Source organism: Athene noctua, chromosome 3 (genome assembly GCF_965140245.1).
Source record: "Athene noctua chromosome 3, bAthNoc1.hap1.1, whole genome shotgun sequence".
In the NCBI taxonomy this organism is placed as follows: Eukaryota; Metazoa; Chordata; class Aves; order Strigiformes; family Strigidae; genus Athene; species Athene noctua.
In genome coordinates this window covers 33113632-33128842 of record NC_134039.1, presented here as the reverse complement: position 1 = coordinate 33128842, position 15211 = coordinate 33113632, and the positions used below count along the sequence as shown (strand labels likewise).

The following is a 15211-nucleotide window of genomic DNA, read 5'->3' as shown; positions in this document are numbered from 1 at the left end:
ATGAGACGGCTTGTACCTCATGGCAGCGCTACCACCGTCGCAGTGCTGTGACGGAGCAGCGGCTCGGCTCCAGCCACCGCCAGCTGCGGCAAAAGCGACCGCCCCGACGGGTAACGGCCGCCGCGCGGGGCCCGCCCCGCCCCGCCCCGCCCCGCCCGCTCCGATTGGCTCTTTCCTGCTAACTACAACCCCGTAACGCCGCCGAGGGGCGGGACTACAGCTCCCAGAGTGCTCTGCGCTGCCCCAGAGGAGGACAGTGTAAAATGGCGGCAGGAGATGAGGAAAGGCAGGCGGCGGAGCCGGAGCCGGAGCCTGAGCCCGAGCCGGCGGTGAAAGAGCCACAGAGCTTCAGGGATCTGGTGAGGCTGAGAGGGAGCCGGTTTTGCTTCCGCTATTCCCTCCCCTGTTCTGAGGAGCACCCTTCTGCCCCCGTTGCTTGCTCTCTGTCCCCGTCCTGCGTATCAGTCCGGGTGGGCGCGAGCTCCTCGCAAGGCGCCGTGTGCCAGGCCGTGCCCCACACCACCCCGCCGCGCTTGGCACGGCGTCGGGCTGCGGCCCTTCGCGGGCTGGAGGCGGCCCCAGACCCGGCGGAGTCCCCGGTGCGCGGTGGTAGACACGTGCACTGCTGTCGCGTCGACTCGCGGGCGTGGTGCTGTGCCCGGGCAGGGGCTCTGGTTTGCTCAGGCCTCTACTCCCGTGAGGCTGGTGTTGCTGCTCCGGTCTGCGCTCCTCAGCCGCTGCCTGTATTTTCAGTTGTGTTACCTTGCCCAGGCGTTTTCCTTTTCCCATCCTCATGGGATACTCTCAGAGCAAAAGAGAGACAGCTGGGTGTGTGTGGAAAATTCCTTGTGTGAACTAGAGAAAAAATGACGAGTTTCTTACTGACTGCAGTCACCTCTGAGAGTTCTGAGGAAATCTGAAGTACTAATGGAGGTGGGGATCACTGTGAGTAGCCTGCCCTTTCCAGTAGTTGCGTTGAGGGCCTGATGAGGTTTATCTCTGCTAGAGACAAGCTTGACTCTGTTGCAGTGTGTGTTTAACTTAGTGATTTAATTTAGGTCTCCTTGGTGATGTCTGTTCTCTTTTTCTATTTTCACTAATGTTCAGGGAGTGACAGATGTCCTGTGTGAAGCTTGTGACCAGTTAGGATGGAAGATGCCAACAAAGATCCAAGTTGAGGCTATTCCAGTGGCTCTTCAAGGTGAGCAGTGTGCTTCTCTGATCCTGAATCTAGGGCTGCCCTGGGAGCTTTATGTGAAGGAATTTTGCTGAGTGAAAAGTAAGTGGCAGGGATGTAAGCATTCTCACTTCATCATTGAAGGTATCTGTCCAGAAGTAGTCTCTGTTCATTCTGGTGTCCTTCCCAGGTTGAGTTTGGAATACTAATTTGCCCTATAACACTGCCTGCAATTGCTAACTTTCAAATGGGTACAAACATGGGTTCTTGAGTGTTCATTACTGCTGTGTAGTTCTTACACTCCATGTTAAATAAAATTATTGTCAATCATTTGAACCGATAGTCTATGTTGACTGCTTTCTTTATGAAATATTCAGGGATACACAGGAAACTTCTCATAAAAGTGTGTGTCTGAAATTACAGGTGCCTTGATTGGTTACATAACTTGTATAATCTGCTTTGCTGTGAGCAGGCAATTCTTTGAAATTAGATTTCTGGAGTGAGTAATAGCCAAACCACAGTGACTTTCTGTAAACATTCTGGAATTATGGGAAAATTGATTACTGAATTCAGCAAACACTTCTGCCTCTAGGATATTTAGTTTGTGTTTTGGGGTTTTTTGTTTTTTGTTTTTTTGTTTAAAAAAAAAGCCAAAACACTGTGAAGCAGGAACAGAACAGTGTAGTGACAGAATGGGAGTAAACTTTCAGTGTCTACTCTGTCCTAGTACTTAACTGTTTTCAGACTCTTTTACTCCACGTATAAGATTCTCTTGAAAAAAAGCAAAAGTAAGACTGCATTCTTGAGAACTTGTCTCCAGTTTAAGGCTGTTAGCAGTATGTTCTTCTCAGATGCAGGAGTTCGGGAGGTCAGAATAGATTCTACTGATGAATTCTACCCTGTTGCCTGTACTGGTTTTGGGTAGAGGACTTGCTGTTCTAATCCTTCCTGCTGAAAGATGGTTTAGATTACTCTTAGCAATGGCACAGAATTGATTTTGGCTTGTGGAACGTGAGTTTTGGTAGTACTGTTGTCTTGTAGTTGGTATGAGGTAGGTCTCTCAAACACTAGTCTATTTCCTTGTAAGCCAGTGAACAGACAATAGTTGGTCTAGACTGTTTACCCGGATAGAAGCAGTATGCTGTAAATGGACAGATTTGAGAAATAATAAAGCTTTTTTTGAACCTGAAATTTATATGAAAACCTGTGTATTGGCAGGAGTTTAACTAGAGAATGGAAAGGATTGAAACTGTAATTATTGTACAAATTAAGTCATACTCTCTGAAAGTGCTGCAGAGATGTCCTGAAATTCTTTGTTTTGACCCTTTGTTCTTCATTACCTATTGTATGTCTTTTTTTTTTTTTTCATACACTTAGGGAATTCTTGTGCGTTCTTGCACTGTGCTTTAAAGACTTCTTTATCTGGTCTAGATTTGTAAGATTTTTTTTTTTCCCCCTCTTTTCTGCTCCATATAGGCAGAGATATCATTGGACTGGCAGAAACTGGCTCTGGAAAAACAGGAGCCTTTGCTTTGCCAATTCTTCAAGCACTTCTGGAAACACCTCAGCGATTGTTTGCTCTTGTCCTCACACCAACAAGGGAACTGGCTTTCCAAATCTCAGAGCAGTTTGAAGCTCTTGGATCCTCCATCGGTGTCCACAGTAGTAAGTAGCTTTGTGGTATTGGAGCAGTTTTTCTGAAGACTGAAGTTTGTCAGTTCTAGATTGCAAAGGATAAAAGTAGAGACTATTTTTATGGAGGGCTGAACAAAAGGTCAGAAAAGCTTGTGATACTGGAAAACAGATCTGGTATCAGGTTTGGGAAAGAAAGACATTATGGTTTCTCCTCATGGAGTAGTCTGCAGCTTTTCTGTATTTTATGTTCAAATAGTTAAAGATGGAAATAGAAGAGAATCTTCTCAATAGTGAGTTTGTCCTGTGAAATTGCATGGAGCTCTGCTCTACAGTGTCATGTAATTTAATCTTTTCTTCAGACTGTTGTGTTGGCTCTTTAGATATTCTCTACAAACATAAAAGCTTTGTGGGTATTTTTAGAATTCCTAAATTTTTGCAGCTGAGTTTATCTGAAAGGAATGTATTCTACCTGTAGCTCTTCAACTGTGAAAATAAAATACCTGTGGCCAGTAAGGACATAATCGTATGGCTTAATGGGCCTGGGAAGGTCAGGTGTGCTAAAATAAAATGAATTATTGTAAAGATAAGTAGCCTTTCATTTGTACAGACTTGTGGGTGTCAGGGAATAGGAGGAAACACTATGGTGCCAGAGATGGCTCTGAGATTCACTATATTCTATTTGTCCTGCAGCGGTTATTGTGGGTGGAATTGACACGATGTCTCAATCTCTGGCCTTAGCCAAGAAACCACATATTATAATTGGTAAGTTAATGTGCTGGGAGTACAGGGTATAAATATTATCAAACTGCAGTTGTCCAAAGAAAGAGTACCAAAAGCTTTTGTGTATTTGAAGAAGTGAGAGTACATCCTTCATTTGTTTGCATCCTGAGACCTGAGTACTGGCTTGTTAATGTTTCTAAAGTATACACCAGTAACAGCCTTGCTGCTAGAAGCTCATTCCAGAGCATTCCTGCTAGACTGTCTGTGGCTTGTTTTTTAATTCTCCTCAATTATTCAAAATGCTTGTCTCATCCTTTTCAGTACAGCTTGTCTACAGTCTGTTTTGTTTTGCATATTTTTAGGGGCAAAGGGGGAACCGAGGCCATTCTTCAGCAAGTCTGACTCCATTAGTCTTATTTCAAAACACTCTGAAGATATCCTATGAAAGAGTCCTTCCCACAAAGAAATCTGGCTTTACTTCTCTTGGGCGAAGAATCCCATTTCTGTAACATATGACTCTCTTGTCTCTTTGGGTCATTTCCTTTGCTTTTGTTCTAAATTTGTTCTCTTGATTTTGTTGGCAGCAACCCCTGGCCGTCTAGTTGATCATTTGGAGAACACAAAAGGCTTCAACTTACGAGCTCTAAAGTTCCTAGTGATGGATGAGGCTGACCGGATTCTTAACATGGATTTTGAGACAGAGGTAAGAATCTGCTAAAAGAAGAGTTTGGAACACCAGAAGAGTCCCCTTAAAATAGCTTCATACAGTCACATAGTAAACACTGAGCTGTTCTGTAGAAATTAATAGCAAATTGTAACTAAGATCTAATAACTGCAGAAAAGTCTACAGTGGGAATAGAACTTAACAAAGTTCTGCAGAGCACTAGCAAGACAGTAGGAGGCATTTTGTCTCTGAAATCTGCTGGTTTCTCTGGCGTGCCTGACATTGACACAGTTAGTGTAGAACACTATCATATGCACGTTCCTGCAGGAATATTGTCTGATATTTTCACTGCTTATTGGACTTCTAGAGTTCACAATGCCTAATTATCAACAAGCTATCAGCTCATACCTTCCCTTTAGAAGAGGGGAAATTTGTTCCTACTGTAAGTCTAAGTTGTGCACATACATTGCTCTTCATTTGGATGATGGTTACATTTGGAGGAGGCTTATGTATGATTGCTGTTGTATTCTGAATTTTCATTTCCTTTCTATTTTTTACAGGTGGATAAGATCTTAAAAGTGATTCCTCGAGACAGGAAGACATTTCTGTTTTCTGCTACCATGACCAAGAAGGTGAGAGCAGAGTATTCTGCTTTAGTTCTCTATCGGGCTATACTGTTGACTAGACTGTACAATACAGGTTTCTGACAAGATCTCTGTCCATCTGGTACTAACTCATATTGATCTTCCCAGGTTCAAAAACTCCAGCGTGCTGCTCTGAAGAATCCTGTTAAATGTGCTGTTTCTTCCAAATATCAGACCGTTGAAAAACTACAGCAGTACTACATTTTCATCCCCTCCAAATTCAAGGTAATGTCACTTCTGTTTCTTCCCTCTTCTGATTGTGTCTTGTCTTGCTGTTCCCACATCTGCCCAATATCTTGTTATCTGCTCTGGCTTATACTTACTTTTTTTCTTTGTCTGTTTCTTTACAGGACAGCTACCTGGTTTATATCTTGAATGAACTAGCTGGAAACTCTTTCATGATATTCTGTAGTACATGTAACAACACTCAGAGGACTGCCCTACTGCTCCGCAACCTGGGATTCACAGCCATTCCTCTCCATGGGCAGATGAGTCAGGTATGGGCATATCCTACAGAATGTAGTAGACAGGGGACCTGTCACTTGAGAAGTGGGCTGCACCATACTGAGTCACAACTACGTTGTAGAAGCTAGTGGACTGATCCCTAGAAATTTAACTAATGTGAATGCTGCCACTGATTCTGTAGTAGTTCAAAAAGAAATTAGAGAAGTGAAATTTTTGAGTAATCTACCCCAGTTCTTCTGTACCCGTATTTCAACAAGAGCATATTAACCAGAATAAGCATTTTTCTCTCATTCCCTTTTTGACCTCCTCTCTTCCAGAATAAACGCTTGGGCTCTCTAAACAAGTTCAAGGCAAAGGCGCGTTCTATTCTGCTGGCTACTGATGTTGCAAGCAGAGGTCTGGACATCCCACATGTAGATGTGGTGATAAACTTTGATATTCCTACACACTCTAAGGTAAGCTAGTCTGTGTGCTGGCTGAGCACTTCTGGCCACCAGGAGGCATAATGAAGCTCGATGAAAGAACAAAGACACCTTTTCTCTGTTCTTCTGACTGGAAGTCTAGTTCACACTTCTGTAGATTAAAAGATGTAGTTCAGCCTCTGCAATTGAGTTGGTATCTCAGTTTTCTTGGATGGCCTCACCTGGATAGTAGAACTGATACCATAAGTGAAGAGGGGAAGTAAGGGACGTTCTGTGTCTTTATATTTCTCCTCAGAATATGTGTGTGGCCATATTATGTTAAAGGGCTTATAGACTTTGGATATAGTTTTAACACATTACTAGTTTCAGGTAGTCATCTCTGTTCCTGTGGTCCATGTCTGCCTTAACATTTTAAACTGTGTTTAAAAAAAATAAAAACTCTCCCATTATATTCAATGAGGATTTGATCAAGAAAGATGTCTTTATTATATTTTGCATTCATATCACAGAAGTACAGCAAACTGAAAAAAAAGTGAGTTACTCTACCTTACAGAAAGTGTAGTGTTATCTTAGGGGTGTGACTTTGTTTGCCAGCCTAGTTTTGGAAAGCATACCAACATTCATTTCAAGAATTGTGGTGTTCTTTATAATGATTGAAGATGATACACATTGCAAACATAATAAAGTATGGTGGTTCTTTTGAAGACACTGCTTTTGACATTGTAAAAGGACAAAAATGGAAAAAAAATAATGGTGGGGGCAGCAGCTTAAATGACATTGTTACAGTTTTTGTGCCCCTCTCATCTAACGATGTCACAGAACACATCCAGTCTCATGATGCTTCCTTTCTCCACAGATCCAGCATGGAGAAGGGAGTATTTAATTATCCATAATGCAGTATAAACCCTGGAAAATAGCCTAGAGTAGTGTAAACAGAAGACACTCAATAGATCAGATGCTTCCAAATTGTTCATATTCATCCTCCCTTTCACTGTGCTTGACAAATTTAAATATTCTTGCCAGACAGTTTATCTGGAAGACACTTATCTAGAGCACTAGATCCCAAGACGGAAAATGCAGGCATTGACTCACTTAAAATATTAGCTTTCCAAGGAATTGATAGTTCATTAGCAAAGTCACATATTGCAACTTTTGTCCTGCAGTCTTAATAATTGGAGGGGGTCTTCTCCTTTAGAAAGAGAAGAATTCAAATGTTGAAACCAAAGGTATGTTTCTACAGGCTGGCATCTTCACAAATCCTAATACCGCACGCAGTCCTGACTACTTAATCCTGGTTGTATTTTCTCCCCATTTTCTCGTTTTTTTCCTAAAGAAAAGTTATATGGACTGCTTTCCCATTACTTCTGTTTTGTGTTTGGTGCACATATCTTCTTGCTTACTAAGAAAATTATTTTCAGGATTACATTCATCGTGTTGGGAGAACAGCTCGGGCTGGGAGATCTGGCAAATCTATCACCTTTGTCACACAGTAAGTGTTAAAATGTGGCAGACATATTCTTCCCAGATGTGTTTTCAGAGCAGAAAACATCTGACCTCATCCTGGGCGAGAAGAAAATACTACTTCTAATTTTGAGGTGCCAGTGGATTTATTTATTTAAAGGGGAGAGAATTTGAAGCCCGGGGTGGGAAGGGAGAAAGGTCTAGATAAATTCTAGAAGCAGGCATGTAACGAGCAGAGCTGTATATAACTTAGTTGTATGACATACATACATTTTTTGTAATACATAATGCAGGTTAAGTAAGTGTGCCATTTTGATACATACTGAAGTTATTTGTCTAAAAAAAGTCTTTGCAAAACACTTCTGAACAGAGGTGAGCTGAATACAGTGAAGCCATCCCAAATGACGGCATCATTCAGATGCTATTAAGAGTTGCTTATGAGACCATCAGCACAAGCTAACAATATCTGTGGGCTGGAGATCAGGGGTGATGTCTGTGGGTGGTGACAGCTGAAGCACCCTCAAAAGGGCCGATTCAAACTGGTGTCTTGTCTTTTCTCAGGTATGATGTAGAGCTGTTCCAGCGCATTGAACACCTGATTGGCAAGAAGCTGCCAGCATTCCCCATGCAAGAGGAAGAAGTTATGATGCTGACAGAGCGTGTGGCTGAGGCCCAGAGATTTGCTCGAATGGTGGGTGCTGACTTTTTGTCCCTCTACTCACTGTTGTAGTCTGAATTTCCTTAAGTGCCAGAACTCTTGGTCAATCTTTTGATCACATTGCAGGAGCTGCGGGAGCAGGGAGAAAAGAAGCGATCTCGACATGATGATGATGATGATACAGAAGAAGCTATCGGTGTCAGGAATAAGGTGGCAGGTGGGAAAAAGAAAAAAAGGAAAGCCTTCTAGTTCAGTATTTGGACAGACTTTTTTAATTTTCCTCTTTATGGCTACATGAGCTCAGCAAAAACAGTCTACCAAGCTGTGTCCAGTGGATTTTTTTCAGAACTACTTAAGGAATTGGACAGTCCACCTGGAAAACAACTTCTCTTCTGCTTCACCAGTTACAGACTGAGCTTGACTCTCTGTGTTACCATGGGACTGGTCTTCCTTTCATAAACACCAGACCATCACTTCTGGACCTGAAAGCAGCTGTGATCTGGCCCTGCTCATTCACAGAGAGGTGCAGTGTGAGTGCAGCTTTCCCAGTGCTGCAGCCTGTCTCACTACCCAAACTCACTGGTCTGAGGTCAGACAGGTTTGTCGGAAGAAAGAGGAAAAAGCTAAAAAAAGCAGCTGAGTTTCCACAGCACAGCTGTGATGCCCTCGCCTTAATGAAGAGACAGGTGTTGTGGAGAACTCCAAATATATTTTGCTTAATTTTAAAGCTGCCTGGTTTTCCTTGTCTTATCACTGACCTGTTCTGCTCATTTTAAATATTGGCTCTGCCAGGTTTTCTCCTTAAGTCAGTCTTAGTGATTCAGATGTGACATCAGTACCTTAGATATGTCAGCTGAAGAGTGGCCCAGCACAGAAAGAACCTGTTTGAGCAGGATTAGACTATTCACTGCCTGGAATTCGATCCAGAATCTGTAATGATTGGCAAGATCAAGGAGAGGTCTGGGTTTTGAGGGGTGTTTTTTTTCATTTCTGTGGCTGATTTGTTTAGTACTTACAAACCAACACAAGAGGGTGGTATTTACATGGGAAAGCAGCTCAGAAGCTGGATGGTGAAGAAAGGCAGGTATCATACAGGCTTTTTCTGTGTTTTCCTATTTATTTCTCTGTCTTAGGCAGAAGTCAGTGCTGTATAAGTAGACTCTTGCAAGAATGAGATAAATGTACTTATCTTCCTATCAAACTAGAAGGTTAGTGCTAGTTCCCATTGGCAATAAAAATTTTCACACTGTACATTTCTACTTGTGGTCAGAGAAGGGTGAGAAGCAGCTTTGTGATTACTCAACATGAAAATGTAGTGTCTGTTAGAACCACTTGTAAACTGGATTTTCTGCTACATGAAAAACTTCAGAAGATTCTTTTTTAGATCTAACTGGAAAGCAGTAGTCCAGATGAGCTCAATGGTTACTTCATAGTGTCAGCATCAATCTATACATATGCATGCTAGTCAGAATGCTTTTATGCTTTGGGGGAAGCACATTTTGCAGAATTACAGAAAACAGCATCATTAAGGGGAGCGTGTTTTTTCTTTTTTATTTGAAACCTCTCTGTTGTCTCCGTGAGGAACAAACATACCCTCTGGTGATGTGAGAAGAGTGCCAGTGTTCTTCCTTTGTCCTTTTTTTTTGGTAGCAGTTTACTCAAATCTCCTGAATACTCACCTTCAAGTTTGATAGCTCTAAAGTAGTCTAAGATCAGTGGCCCATAATTAAGGGTACAGATCTTGGGTATGTTGACTGCTAAGAGTGTTCTTATAAAGCAGGAAGAGAGTGTGCACCATCATGGATCTCAGTGCAGAGAGGCAGAAGTGGAAGCCCAGTAATGAGAACATGTTAATTTTACGGGGCCCTCTGGTAAGAATCCCCACAGGTAAGAGGAAGCAATCTTAGAATGCACCAGAGAGAGAGGAATGAAGTGAGTGAGCGTATGGGTGGAGATGCAAGTGCTTGTTCCCCATAGAGTGAGGGAACTCTCCCAACTGGTCTTCTGTCCTTCTGGATACTTGGAACAAAATTTCTTATCCTTTACAGGCAGGACAGGGATGGTCCAGCTATCAGCAAATGAAGATTAAAACCCTCTGAGGCTCCTGGGTCTCTGGAAAACCTCTTGGTGTTATTCCCAGCTATGTAATGGGTGACATACAGAGTCAGTCCTTAGCCAATCCTGTAAAGTGATGTGAAAGGCAATTTTACTGATGGGAGAGGTAGGGCAGGGAAATTTCTTTCAGAAGTAGTATGAGGCTTTCTTGAATAGATAGGTGGAGCCTCTAGCATCTCCCTGTGTTCTTTCCTGTATGAATCGCTGCAACATCAGACAGTGTCTGTGTTGCCCCTTTATGGGATCAAATATTCTCTATCCCTCCTCTGCAGTTGCAAGAGTAACAGGAGAGAAGTAGAGCTGCTCCTTGTAAAAGGGTGCAGACACTCCTTGAGAGGAGACACTCCTAGACAGCTGGCCACCTCCCTTGATTTGGAATCACAAGCCATAGAAACACTTGGCACTAGAAAAGCAAAGGTCTTACCACACCCACATTCTCAACTGGTGCCTCACCTGCCACAGGTATGTGCAATTCAATTTCAACTAAAAATAAAAGTTTGGAGGGGCAGGAAATAGTTTCTTGTGACTATGCCATGAGAGCTGGGTCAGGGTGTTTGTATAACTGAGGTGGAATAGGGAGTGTCTAAAGATGTATTGGGTCAAAACAGAATTTACAGCAAGACTAAAGCAAAATCTTGCTGATCTAATGAAACATGAGAGGAAAAGAATGGAGTGAGACCTGTCTGGATAAAAGACGGTTGAGAAGATACCAGCACTGGTATGTGTGTGGCTACATACTTCTCTACAACTGATGCCAGTGTGTTTTTTCAGTCACAAGGACTCTTGAGGGGCAGTTCTTGAAGCACAGCTCTGCACACCTCGAGTCTTTGCACAGCAGGGAGTTGAAGTGGAAGATTAACCTTAGTGTGACATAAGGTAGGATCAGGCTAACACAACCTGTCATTTTTTTGTGGTTGAAACTCAAGTCTTAGCAAAAGCTGTGTTCTCGAAAGATGTTTGGTGGGGATGTTTGCAATTTGAAACAGTTCTGCACTTCCCAAGCCCATAAAGAGAAAGTGTTTGTTTATATACTTGTTATATGTATTTTAAATAATGTTTTATAGTTTTGATTTTTAATACTGTATAGGCAACTACCTCAGGCAGTAAAGAATGGGGTTATAGTGTCTAAGTCCGCTTAAAATAATCGTGAGGAACACGGTCCTGTTCACAGACCTGTCAGCCCACATTGCCCCTGCCCCAAAAAAGTAGAGATGACCACAAGGGAGAGATAAGTGTGATGACTTTCTAGCAACACCTTTAACTTGTGCTGAGAAGAGGCTCAGTTTAGGAGGGAACTCTGAGTAAGAAGAGATTGGAAATCTGGAGGGCCTTAGTTTACAAAGCAGGACTGAAATTAGTAAACATTTCCAGTTTAGCCAAGCACTGAAGAAGGAAAACATTCCACATACTTAAAAGCCCTTGGAAGTACTTTAAAAGGAATGGAATTGATTGCATGACCTGTGAAAGACACAGGCATGTACCAGGCATTTTGACATTGTATAAATGTGAAGTTGTGGTTTGCCTGCAATGGCATGTGAGGAGCTTCTGTAAACATTCAAGTGAGCAATTAATTCTTGTAAATGTTGAAGAGCAAATGCTGTAAAAATCCAGCTTTGGTGCCAGAGGTGGTCCATGTAGTCATTCTGAATTTTTACTGCTCTTGCATATGCACTTACCAGTAGATATTTTGGGAGAAAAAATGATGTGTAAACATGGAGAGTCAGAATATGAGTTTCTGACAGAACATGTCTGAGGTTGACTCCAGAGCGTTGAGTTTGGGGTTTTTTTTAAAAAAAAAAAAGTTAAAAGACTCATTCTTTGTTTTCAGATGGCTTTTTTTTCCCCTGGTCAGACTATGAAAGCTCCTTATGAATAAAAGTATTTAAAAGGGAGAGCTAAGGATGTTTTGTTCCTCTGGCACCTAAGAAGTGGGAATAGGTGCTTGCTCTCTGGCCCCAGGGATGAATGCAGTGATGCCTCCAGTGCTGTATCTCTTCCTGAGGACCCTTCAGATATGGAAACTTATGATGATGAGCACTTTATTTCCAAAGCCCCCCTGGGATGCAGGTACATGCTTTCCTGAACATAATAATCAAGTATGTATCAAGTTTCATGATAGGATGTGTGTTGGGCTGTGCCAAGCTTATGGCTAGTTGTGCAATAGGAGACAGTGGCACTGTGCAGTCTTCAGTTGTTGATGTTATAGGCCCTCAGGGAGGGGTGGATGCCCTTGGATCTTGCTCAGCACTTTTTCAGGGAAGCATCAGAAGCCTGAAGCTGTGTTTACCAGAAGTTATCACAGGGTATTTTGCATGCCCAAAGGGAAGAGAACTATTTTTATCTTTGTCTTCTCTGCTGAAGGATCCTCATCATTGCAGAGATGTACATGCTGCTCTGTTGCCTCTCCATAAAATTAAGTCAAAGGATAGGACTGTCAAAAGTTTGTGCGTTCCCTTGGGCTTGGTGCTTACTAAAGGTTCCTGAGGAAAGAGGAAATGGAATGTGGGCTTCCTATTGTCTTCCATTCAAATCCTATCAAAGGCAGAAAAAGAACCCTGTTGACAGGCCTCTCACAGAGACTATTCCTTCTGTCCATCACTTCCTCCTCTCCATTTGATCTTGTTGAAGGTGGCAGGTTTTTTGGCATGTGTTGCCCATTTGGACTGATTTAAGTTCTCTTTAATCCTTCTCAAGATTTTCACAGACAAACATGTCTCTGTAAAGAAAGGTAAATAGCAAAACTTGCTCTGCAAGTAATCTGTGTGAGGTAGAGAGAGGGTTGTATGATAAGATTAAATTGCTTTGGTTATGCTGGCTTTCCAGAAGAAAATTATTCCTTTGTGTGGTTTTTGTTGTATATCTGTTCCATCCCATGAACAAGGCTAAACCATAAATTCCTTGGCTTTCATGTAGGAAAAAGTCTTTTGCACATTGGGAGTTGTCACAAAAGTATCTTTTCTGCAGGAGCAATGCAAGGGGGCACAGGATCTGTGGGACAAGCCTGGGAGAGAATATGTACAGGCTTGCTCAATTTTATTTAAAGCAATAGAAATTAAGGTACCCCAGTCAAGCATGTAATTGGATATACTTGATCTTCTACTGTCTTTGTTGTAGCTCAGTTGAAGGGAATTTGTAACAGGAGATACCCAGCCTGATCTGTCCTTGCCAGCCTCTGCACTTGATGTATCATCAGCAGGGAAGTAATACTACTTCTCCCTCAGTATGTATTCAGAATGATAAATTTGCCACTAGTGAGTGATTTCTTATTACTGCTGCGCATGTGCATGCTTAGAGGTGTGTCAAACCTCTATCCTGGTGTATGCCAGGGGCTCTCTTTGGTTGTTAAGGATTGGTCTTCTCTAAACACAACAATATGAAGCAGCCTAATAGACTCCTCTGGCAGAGTCTAGGCAGAACCAGCTTTCCGTTCCTGCAGTTGCAGGTCTCAAGATGCTTCTTAAAGATTCTGCAGAGCTATGGACTAATTTTCCATTGGATACCACTCAAGTCGTATGTGTGTCTTAGTTTACGCTCTCCTCACCTGTTGGTGAAAATTGATTTGGTATTAACTAGGAATCTTGGAGTTACCTTTCCAATTTTCAAGAAAAGTTTAGATAACAATGCAAACAAAGTATTGGCTATGCTCTCCAAAATGGGTAACATAATGAAGAATTGTTATAAAAGATCTATGGAATAAATGTTAGAGAGATTTGCTAGTCTGTTCTTTCTGAGATCAAACTTAGAGATAGTGTCACTTCTGCCTGTGTTCAGCTGGCTGGCTGCAGCCAGGCTTGCTCATCCCGGCTGAGTTTGTTAAAGAGCCCTTGCTTGTGCAGCATGCTAGTGTTTTGTGACCCTTTGGTTCTTCCAAGGCTCCCACTCAGATATGACTTCTTTACTCCAACTGCACTGCCTCTCTCTAGTTCAGAGGATGACTTTTTGAAGATCCATCCTTTGAATGCCAGTCTACCCTCCCCTCTTTGAAAATATCAGCACTTCTTTCACAAGTCAGATGCTGTCATCTGGTCTGATGAACAGCTCTTTGATTAGTGAGGAATGTCCCACTCCATCAGGATTGTTTTAAACCGATGGAAGGGGAATTGCTGTCACTGGTAGTCTTGGTCTTGGATTTGCATGTACTGTTTGTGAGTATGTGACTGCAGTCCCTTTGAAAATCCTATAGCAGACAGCTGTTCTGCTCTTGAATTCAGTAGAAGGAGACGTAGAGGGCGATGTGGCTAGTGCAGGGCCCTGTTAGTCTTCTGCTGTTGATAAACATGTTGTGCAATGGGAAGGCAGCTTGCTGGAGGGCATACTATGAATGAAATCTTTTGTGAGTGTCTATGTATCTTATGCACACAGCAAATAAGGCTCTCTTGTTGTTTTTTTTTTAAACACAAGAAGCCCTCTGGAAAGCCAGTTGCTCTGCCTTTGTTGGAAAGGAAGGTAGAGCCCCTGAACCAGCAGTGTTTGCTTGTCTTGTGCCAAACAGGACACATGGATAAAGTCTTTGAGAGTTCTTCTTTGCCGTGTTCTTTAGCCTCTCCTACTTGGGCTGGGGCAGCCTCCTGGTGGAAGTGTTCGACTTTGTTAGCCATGTCAGCCCTTTGTTTCTCTGATCACCTGAGATCTACAGGACCATGTATTACCAATTTACACGGGTAGCACAGAAAATGCAGGGGGGGAGGTGCTTTTCTGCCTCGAAGACCTTGTGGATTAACATCCAAAAAGACACTGAAGTCTGTGGAAAGAACTGTGCAGTAGTTATTGACATGTGAAAATTCAGGGATAGAGAGGAGGGCTGATGGGAGGGAAGTCCCTCTTTATAGCTGGATAGCGAGTTCCATGGAGGTGTTATCTATCTTGGTGGTGAAAGACCTTTCACCTGAACATCTGAAGCCAGCCATGGCTGGGTGACCTTACCTTGAAGTGGCTTCTATGATCTGTATACTCCTTGGCCTTCACGGTGGCAGGACAAATAGTTAATTTCTGCTTGCTTTGCCAAAGTAAGGTAACTCTGTACCAGAATCCATGCTGAGCTTTAAAATGAATCCTGGGTAGGAGGAAACAGCTTATGAGCTTGTGCACTGCCCCAGGTACTGCTTCAGCTGGAAGGCTTTTCTCTGTGACTGAAGTGGGCAAAGGGCTGAGTCCTGTGGCAGAAGCCAGGACTATCTGACATACAAGGCTATACTGGTACACCAGAGCAGGTTAGCCTGCCTGCTCAGCATGTCAGCAAAATTTCGCTGC

The 15211-nt window shown here is 42.6% G+C and overlaps 1 protein-coding gene across 2 annotated transcripts; it reads left to right on the top strand.

Moving 5' to 3' along the window:
- The first annotated feature begins 223 nt into the window (after nucleotides 1–223).
- DDX47 (DEAD-box helicase 47) lies at nucleotides 224–8210 on the top strand. 2 transcript variants are annotated; one of them, XM_074902623.1, is made up of 12 exons: nucleotides 224–359; nucleotides 1108–1201; nucleotides 2654–2842; nucleotides 3503–3574; nucleotides 4117–4235; nucleotides 4757–4828; nucleotides 4949–5065; nucleotides 5191–5337; nucleotides 5623–5760; nucleotides 7146–7216; nucleotides 7750–7879; nucleotides 7973–8210. In XM_074902623.1, the coding sequence occupies exons 1-12, from the start codon at nucleotides 264–266 to the stop codon at nucleotides 8093–8095; spliced, it is 1368 nt and encodes a 455-aa protein (XP_074758724.1). In that variant the 5' UTR covers nucleotides 224–263; the 3' UTR covers nucleotides 8096–8210. The 2 variants fall into 2 exon arrangements, with proteins under 2 accessions (XP_074758724.1, XP_074758723.1); XM_074902622.1 differs by lacking the exon at nucleotides 5191–5337 and having other exon boundaries at nucleotides 249–359.
- The last annotated feature ends 7001 nt before the right edge of the window (nucleotides 8211–15211 follow it).